General features: G+C 36.3%; 2 protein-coding genes across 2 annotated transcripts; one reads left to right on the top strand and one right to left on the bottom strand.

Annotated features, from left to right (window-relative positions):
• The first annotated feature begins 727 nt into the window (after positions 1-727).
• LOC133306090 (serine/threonine-protein kinase PEPKR2-like) lies at positions 728-2,777 on the top strand. Its single transcript, XM_061506365.1, has 3 exons — positions 728-1,423; positions 1,854-2,178; positions 2,578-2,777. Exons 1-3 carry the CDS (start codon positions 728-730, stop codon positions 2,775-2,777), a joined length of 1,221 nt encoding a protein of 406 aa, XP_061362349.1.
• Positions 2,778-6,889: 4,112 nt separating this feature from the next.
• LOC133306089 (uncharacterized) lies at positions 6,890-8,149 on the bottom strand. Its single transcript, XM_061506364.1, has one exon. It carries the CDS (start codon positions 8,147-8,149, stop codon positions 6,890-6,892), a length of 1,260 nt encoding a protein of 419 aa, XP_061362348.1.
• Positions 8,150-8,395: the final 246 nt, after the last annotated feature.

Raw genomic sequence — 8,395 nt, 5'->3', positions numbered from 1 at the left:
CTTATATAATTTGACGATATTCATTTTTTTTCTTACCTAATTTGACCCTGTTGATTTTTCTATTCCACTGATTGAGAAAATTTTTCAAAATCGTAATCAAATACATCCCTTGAAATAGTGACGCACGCACGAGAACATAAAACAATGTACTGGAACATCCTATATTAAAGGAAACAACGTTAGCTAAGCAAAAAGAGTGTGACTCTATGAGAGTACCCGTCTTCTTTCTTTCTTTTTTCTATGCTTGTCGTTCGCGCATTCCCCTAAAACTTTGATAGCAGATTTTTAGGGTTTCAGTCCCTGATTGAGAAATTACGTCGTAATAGTTTCCCAATTTGCGACTTTTTTCTCATTGCTTATACTCTCCGCAACGCATTACAGGATCATTGGTTGGGATTGCGAAGGTTTGTTTCTTTTTCTTTCTATGTTCTGGCATCTTCTTGTCTTGTCTTGCAGGGGTCTCGTGATGTGATGGCTCTTTTTGGCGCCATTACGTTGCGAAAAAGCTTCGGGGTTCGATTTACTTTCTTGAAGTTTAATATTTGTGTTTGGTTGCTTTCCTTGTGGTTTTACGTTCATTCATGATCAATCTGACTAGAATTCGTTGACTGATCTTTCTCTATTTTGACTGCAGAATTGTGTCTTGCGGCAAAAATCGGATTTTGCACACTGGGTACGTGATCAACACAAAGATTGGTGTTGCGTTGGTACTTTACTGATAGATGCTATGAGGATGAAAAGGAAAGGAAGTGAGTGTGACGAGTCCTCGAAATTGACTGACATTTTGAGATCCAATCATGGGTCTCCGTCGTCCAATTTTGAGACCCATTATTCGATGGAAGATTGTTCGAGGTTGAAGAAGAGGTGTAGAGAAAATACTAAGATAGACTCAGCTGGTTCCTACAAGAGTAGGGTGGCGGGTTTTGCCACTGCTCCTCCTTGTGGGACATTGTCTCTGATGACCGCGGGAAGAGGCCTAAAGAGGAAGATAGGTTGCATTGACGTGGCTACCCAGATGGGGAGGAAGAACAAGATTGAAGATGATTATGTTACTAGGGTGACGATCGGGAAAGGAAAGTATGGATCTGTTTCGTTGTGTAGGTCTCTTGTTGGCGGCGCGGAGTATGCGTGTAAGACTCTGAAGAAGGGGGATGAGACTGTTTACAGGGAGGTGGAGATAATGCAGCACTTGTCTGGGCATCCTGGGGTTGTGACTCTGCTGGCAGTGTATGAGGAAGCTGATTGCTCTCATCTGGTGATGGAATTGTGCTCTGGGGGAAGACTTGTCGACCAGATGTTTAGGGAGGGCCCTTGTTCTGAACAGCGGGCTGCTAATATACTTAAGGAAGTGATGTTGGTCATCAAGTATTGTCATGATATGGGAGTTGTGCACAGCGATATCAAGTTTTTTTGTTATCCTATGGTATATATATGTGCTAACTTCTATGAATAGAATCCTTACACAACCTGCCTTGTGTAAAATTCCATCCTAGTCATTCTGTTAATAAAAAATGTCTAGGCAAGTTTGAAGAAGTTCATCATGATGAGCTTTCAACTGAATTGTACTTTACTAATGTTACCCTGTACATAGGAGTAAAAAATTGGAGAGTTCAGATGGTCATCTCCCTTAAGTTTACTATGTTCAGTATTCAATTAAATTTGCTAGCGGTCTAAGAATAAGAGGTCCTAGAGAAAATGCTTATAATAGTTTGAAGCTAACCATTCCTACTCTAAGGTCACTTTGTTTAATTTTTAAGCATTTAAAAATATCAGTAATTCAATTGACATATATATAAATACACACACATAAGTAAAAGATACATACATGAGTCATTTATGTTGTTTATGCATAGCCTCATTGTCTAGAAATTTGCATTGCAGGTCAGAACTTGACGGGTTTGGCTGGGAGCCCTGCATATGTTGCACCAGAAGTGTTGTTGGGTAGATACTCAGAAAAGGCGGATATATGGAGTGCTGGAGTGCTCCTGCATGCTCTGTTGGTTGGTGTTCTTCCATTTAAAGGGGATTCACAAGAAGCAGTTTTTGAGGCTATTAAGAATTCCAAGCTAGATTTCCAAACCGGGATGTGGGAATCAATATCTAAACCTGCACGAGATCTTGTTGGGAGAATGCTGACAAGGGATATTTCAGCAAGGATAACAGCTGATGAAGTACTTAGTAAGTTTATGATAGATTATTAATGTTTTGTAGCGTGCTTTATCTCTCTTCCTCAATGATGAATACACCAAAGACTAGTTGTATTTGGTCTGATTTTTTGTTTTTTAATCTTGAAATAATTAAAATTAGAAATTTCCAAGTTTTGTTGAAAAGTATCTTTGCCTTTCACATGAATTCTTAATAATTAGAAGGATTGCCTTGTTTTGGTTGGGATAACAGTGGGAATCTGTTAATTCTCACTTACTTTTGTTAGTTTTTATTATGTGTTCTTCTATGTGGTTGAGGCTCTCTTTTTCTCCCTAATGTTTTTAAACAGGAAATAAAATGACAGTACTTTTAAGTTTTAAGAACTGTTCGATTGTTTGCATGTTAAATTAATATTATGTGGTTCAATTTCAGGACATCCATGGATATCTTTCTACACAGAACGTACATTGAAGATCCTGCCCGTTGAATCAAAGTTGAAGCACCAAAATGGAGCTGCTTGCCACAACTTTGTTGCTGCACCTGAACCTAGGTTAGGAAGAAACAGGATGGATGATGGGTTCCTTAATGAGGTTTCAAGCCTTTCTTCATCATCTGAAAGTTGCAATTCATAATATCATGATGTTTGTGTGTGGATTGATGCACTTGCCAATGCAATTTCACATGTAAGGATATCTGAACCAAAGAGGAGCAAGTTGTGGGCAGTTCCAATTCATCAGCAAGGTTTATCTAACATGAGGGCTAACCTCTGTAAAGCATTTTGACCTACTGATAGGTTGACACCCTATAAACCACTATCTCTGCTGCTTTAGCTGTGGTTTTATAGTATACTTTGCCCAACACATTCTACAGTTGGCAAAAGTGGATTACATTTTTTTCCTCTAAATAATGATTACTGAGAAAACTCAGCTAGTTGTACAGAACCTGTGAATATGATATTAGTGTGTCACTGCATGTTTCTGCTCTTGCTGGAGCATGATAAATAGAATGCTATGATTTCACTTCAGTGAAAACTTGACCTACTCATATGTTTTTTTGGAAGATTTTAATCCGAAACCATGAGTGCATAAGCGTATGTTATCCCTCCCATAACGCTACATGTGTACTTATTTAGTGTTGGCAATTTGTATTTCAAGACATACTTTTTTGTACAGATGGTAGCGAGGAGTTTGACCTTGAGTCAATTATATATAGCAATGGCGTTTACTTTGAAAATGGAGTTGACAGCTGCTTGCTTATTTTCACTGAAAAAAAAAAGAAAAAAAAGTACTTCTACTTGTGTTTAGAAGAGGCGAATCTTAACTACCGGGGGATAGATTTTGAAAGGCTATAAAATTTGAGATTCTTTATCTGTTAAGGTGAGGTTAAGGGGTAATCTAGATAATAGGTAGGAACATATTTAGGAAGAGGGTATAGCTGAAAAAGGAAACATTAGATAATTCTATTACGTGATCAGTTAGGACTCATGGAGAGGCCCACAAAACCCGCTATTTGAGTAGAGCTTTTAACGGAAGCTTGCTGGTTTACAATTTAAGGTGGTTAGGTGGATTCGGATTATCATTTATTGCGAATTAATAATTAATTAATGAGTTTGATTTGAAAAATGATAACCGTTGATTGGCGGAAATCAACGGTTAAGATGTGGTCGTAACATTGTGCGTAACATTATTTGTGTGTCACAATATCCTATCCCTAGAAAAAAATAGTTACTTTTGCAAGTTAGTGTCTGCACCTGCCCACATGGGCAATAGTGCAGGTCCGCCATTGCTTATGCCTAGGGGTGTTAACGGGCCGAGCCGAGCCGAGCTTTGTTCTTAAAAGACTAAGCCTGTGATTAAATGTGTCGGCCTTACCAAGCCTGTTACGAATATAATTATCGGCCTGTGGCCTGCCTTATTTACAAAAAAAAAGACCTGATTAGGCCTGTTAGAAAAAAATAAGACAGTAAAACTTAATCCAAACAGAATATACAATCAACAACACACAACACTAGTAATTCCATAAATATTCATAAATTCAATGTATATCGAAACAACATAATATAGAACAAAATCATTCAAAAAGTATGTTTAACTAATAAAATAGGGGTGAGATTGATTGAGAGGGGAGAGAGGGCTATTAAAAATAAAAATAAAATTATAAATAAAAATAAAAATTAATATACTAGGTCAGCCTGAGAGGCTCCAAGGCCGAGCTTTTGAATTGGAGCCTGAGGCCTTTTTACTAAACGAGTTTTTATACAAGTCCAAGCCTGGTTCCAACGACCAATATTAGGCATGTAAGCCTGAGCCTTCACGAGCCGAGCCAAAGGCCCCTGAAAGGCCTCTGGCTCGTTTATCACCCCTACTTATGCCTAATTTAGGCGTGACTCATTTAATGTTGACACGTGTTACAAAAAAGTTAACAATTTAACATAAAGCTTCGGAAGACTATAATTTTTGACTCGGGTATCCAAATTAGGTAATTCTTTTTTTGATTCCACATAACTTTTCGATATTTACTTAATGACACATCATTTGACATATTTTATTTTCCACACAGTTTGAATTTTCAACAATGAGACTTTATCTTGTAAGTCGTGGTCTGAAATTAATGATGGCACCAAAATAAATTAATCCATATATAAATAAGAATACGTAATGTCATAGTAAAATATATACTTTCTACTAAGTGTTTGAAAAAAAATAGTGTATAATATTGTGAGAAAAGAAAGTGCCACAATATAAAAGTGTGAGAGAGATTGGTAAGAATATAATGTTCTTTAAGTTGCATTAAAAAATGCAAAACTTTTGATATATTGCATTAAAAATATGTTCTTAAGCTGTGAAACATGCTTTGATAAGAGGGATTGAGATGAATTATGCTATTATAGACGCCGAAGAATGCATTATTACAGACATATATAGCACCTCAAACCCTCTTTATCAAACCATAAAGTCTACCAGAAGAATCTATGAGTCCCATAAAAAGCATGCAATTGGATGCCCCTTGGGCATATTTCATCTTTGTGAATGATGTTATTTAAAATTTTCTTCCTAGCATTAATAAATAATTCAGTGAAAATTTTTCAGTGTGTAGATATCGAAAAGTTATGTTGAATAAAAAAAATCATCTGTTTCGGACTTCCGAGCCAAAAAAATTACATGGGTCTTCTTTGTATTTCTGAGAGACCACGATTTCAACTAATTGGGTTTATTTTGAATTTCTGAGGGACCTCAAGTCGACTTTTTTTTTAAGAGATTAAAATGGACCTTGTGTTTTTTCTTGAGGACGAAAAAAGTATTTACTCTGTTTAAAAAGAATATTGCATTTGATGTTGGCTTGAAATTAACTCGGAAGCTTCTAGGTTTAAATGCTTTTATAGTATTATTGTTGCAAATTTGAACTGTGTTTGTGAGAGATAATAAAATATGCTAAATGAGGTGTCATTACGTAGATCTCGAAAAGTTATATGGAATCAAAAAAAGAATTACCTAATTTGAATTCTCGAGTCAAAAGTTATGGCATTCCGAAGTTTTAAGTTAAATTATTTATTTTTTTGTGACACGTGTCAATATTAGACGAGTCATGTCTAAATTAAGCTTAGGTGCTTCCTGACGCCTAATTTAGGCGTAACTAGTGACGTCCAATTTGGGCATAACACACTGTAATACACGCGTAAATAATTTCAAAACAATAATAAATTCGTAATATTTAAATTGTAATTAATTAAATTTTTTTTGCCAATGATAGAGTTGGAAAGTCTTGAACCAGCTTCAATCGAGATTGCCTTGGTTTCTTGGAATCAATTGTAGGTGAGATAATACTGTTCTTGGCATATCACGTTGCTAGTGGTTCACGCACAAATTTAAATAAAATTATTGCATAATTTTATATTTTTAGTACAAATGTTTTTTCTTTTTAAAAAGCACTAAAATCAGAACAATACAAATAAATACTTTAGATGGGTTCCAGTTGATCCAGTAAGTTTTTAGTATATTTTACCAAAATTTTAAGGAATAAATTATTTTACTTATTTTTTTTATGCTTATTTTATCTATTATCTTTCAATTTATTAGATTAGAGTCAACCTTTATCATTTTTTTCTCCTCTCAAAATTTTGATCTAATGATATTGGAGAATATTAGATAAAGTAAACATTAAAAAAAAGTAAGTAGAATAATTTATTTCAAATTTTAAAGTAATTTTGATATTATTTCATTGTTTCAAAGAAATCTTTGTCGCTTTGCCAAATGTATAAAAAAAATTTACCCGTTTGACGAGAACAAAATTATAAAGAAATTGATGTATCATATGGTTAATATATATAGCATGATTTGAATTGTGACAAAAACCATGAAAGAAAGGAAAGCAGTAATATTTTCTTTGTTTTATACATTTTAGGCACAAGTCCCTCAATTGTAGCATCATGACTGTCATTATTTTCATGAATATCCCTTCGAATTTAACAACTTTCAGAAACGTCCACAAAACAGACATATATAGAAATAAACAGTTGAAAAACACAAGCCACACAAGAAATAAAATAAAATAAAACAACAGAGAAAACTCCTTGGCTTTTTTTATTTTTGTTTTTAGCTCCAGCTATAATGCCACCTCCACTCTCGATCTCTCTAATAACTCTCTGTGAAGCCTGAAACTTTGCAAGTCTTAATTTTCATCTTCATCAACATTAACACTACTCTCTCCTCTTTGTGTTAATTTCTATTAAAACAAACTAATTTAACTAACCCCACCACTGATGAACTGCAACACCTTCATCTCTTAACTTTCCATACAAAGCCAAACATTCCCAATAAGCCCTTCGATTTCTCATGTTCCCTTTCTTCAAACCTTGCGGTTTGCATTCCAAGAAAAGCTCATCAACCAACGTTATGGCTTTGCTCCTCATCATCTCTTCCACAACTTCAGCTTCACCTTTCATAACCACATACTCTTCTTCCTTCACATTCTTCCTTAACCAATCCGACATCTCTGTTTGTTGCTCCGAGGAACCCTCACCCACTGTCTCTATCTTGTAAATCTCGAAATTCTTGTTCCTCGTCGGGTAATTCTTCGGAAACCAATCCGTTCCGCTTCCTCCGTCTTTCTCCGGCAACCCCGCGTCGATGAAAACACGGCGAGGGTAACTCTCGAGTGAATCGCCCATCAAATCTGGTAGGTACTTCGTGCGCTTCAAGTAAACCCTAGATTTCCCCGAGGCTGCACGCGGTGGTTCAAGGAGCACGTCTTCGAGGTTCTTCAATGCAGCTTTCTTCGCTTCTGTTGCGTAACCACATAGCTTTCTTTGCGATCCGAGTTTTGTTTCGCCGGTTTTCTTCATCGCCATTGCGATTAGGTCGAACCGCCTCATGTATGAGATTTTGAAGTTTGACGGTTTGTAAAACGACGCTGAGGGGTTGTCGTTTAGAAGCACGGTAACGACACCGCCGTTTTTTAGGGTCCTTTCGATGAATTCCGAAGCTGCGGGGAAGTTAGATGTGAAGACAAAGTCAACCGTGTCGTCGAGTATCGTGCTCTGTTTCTCCAAGTCGTTTAAGGAAATGTGGTCCATGTTGTAGTCTGTGACAACCTGAAACCCTTCTCCGTTAATGTTCATGTCGTTTACATTATTGCTCAGAAAAACAGCCTTATTGTGCTGCGTTTTACTCATGAGGCCTTCGTTTGTTAGGTCACGGAAGAGAAGTGTTAATAGGTGATCCATGTCTTCATGAGGCATGGATTGTTGTTGTTGTTGTTGGGGAATAGTCGAGGTTGTCGAATCGTTAGAGTTTGTTGCAACCAATGATGAACTTATCAATGTGAAGGAAGAGATGATGAATGCCAAAATCATCAAACGGTAAAAAATATTCCAAATTGAATTAGGAAACCTAATGATGAGATAATAGGCTTTTGGGTAGAAAGCAAGAGGCAACAAGTGTTTGTTTTTCTTATTGTAATAAGAACTTTTTGTTCCAAATGTAGCAGCAGCTATGTCCACCGCCATAGTGTATTATTATATGACGGTGGGGGATTGATCAAAAAGAAAGAAACACAAAGAAGATGTTATTTATGGTTAATGTATGTAGAAGAAGAAAAATTAAGATAGGTAACAGGGTCAGAGAGTAAAGAGAGAAAAGGGAGGTATATTATTAGCGAGTGCAAAATCTAGCTGCAGTGTGATTTCCACCCACAAGAGAGACTCGGTTACTTTTCAATGCTAACCACAGTGACAACAATTCCCTCAACCGCT

This window comes from Gastrolobium bilobum, unplaced genomic scaffold (assembly GCF_033153095.1).
Source record: "Gastrolobium bilobum isolate Gb01-03AN ecotype WA unplaced genomic scaffold, APGP_CSIRO_Gbil_v1 utg50351, whole genome shotgun sequence".
NCBI classification, from domain to species: Eukaryota; Viridiplantae; Streptophyta; class Magnoliopsida; order Fabales; family Fabaceae; genus Gastrolobium; species Gastrolobium bilobum.
This window is presented reverse-complemented; position numbering and strand designations above follow the sequence as displayed.

Excerpts from the sequence above, each read along its gene's own strand:
- LOC133306090 (XM_061506365.1), top strand. The coding sequence starts at position 728 with ATGAGGATGAAAAGGAAAGGAAGTGAGTGTGACGAGTCCTCGAAATTG. Across the intron at positions 1,424-1,853 it reads AGTTTTTTTGTTATCCTATG|CCTCATTGTCTAGAAATTTG; the intron begins GTATATATATGT and ends GTTTATGCATAG. Across the intron at positions 2,179-2,577 it reads AACAGCTGATGAAGTACTTA|GACATCCATGGATATCTTTC; the intron begins GTAAGTTTATGA and ends GTTCAATTTCAG.
- LOC133306089 (XM_061506364.1), bottom strand. The coding sequence starts at position 8,149 with ATGGCGGTGGACATAGCTGCTGCTACATTTGGAACAAAAAGTTCTTAT.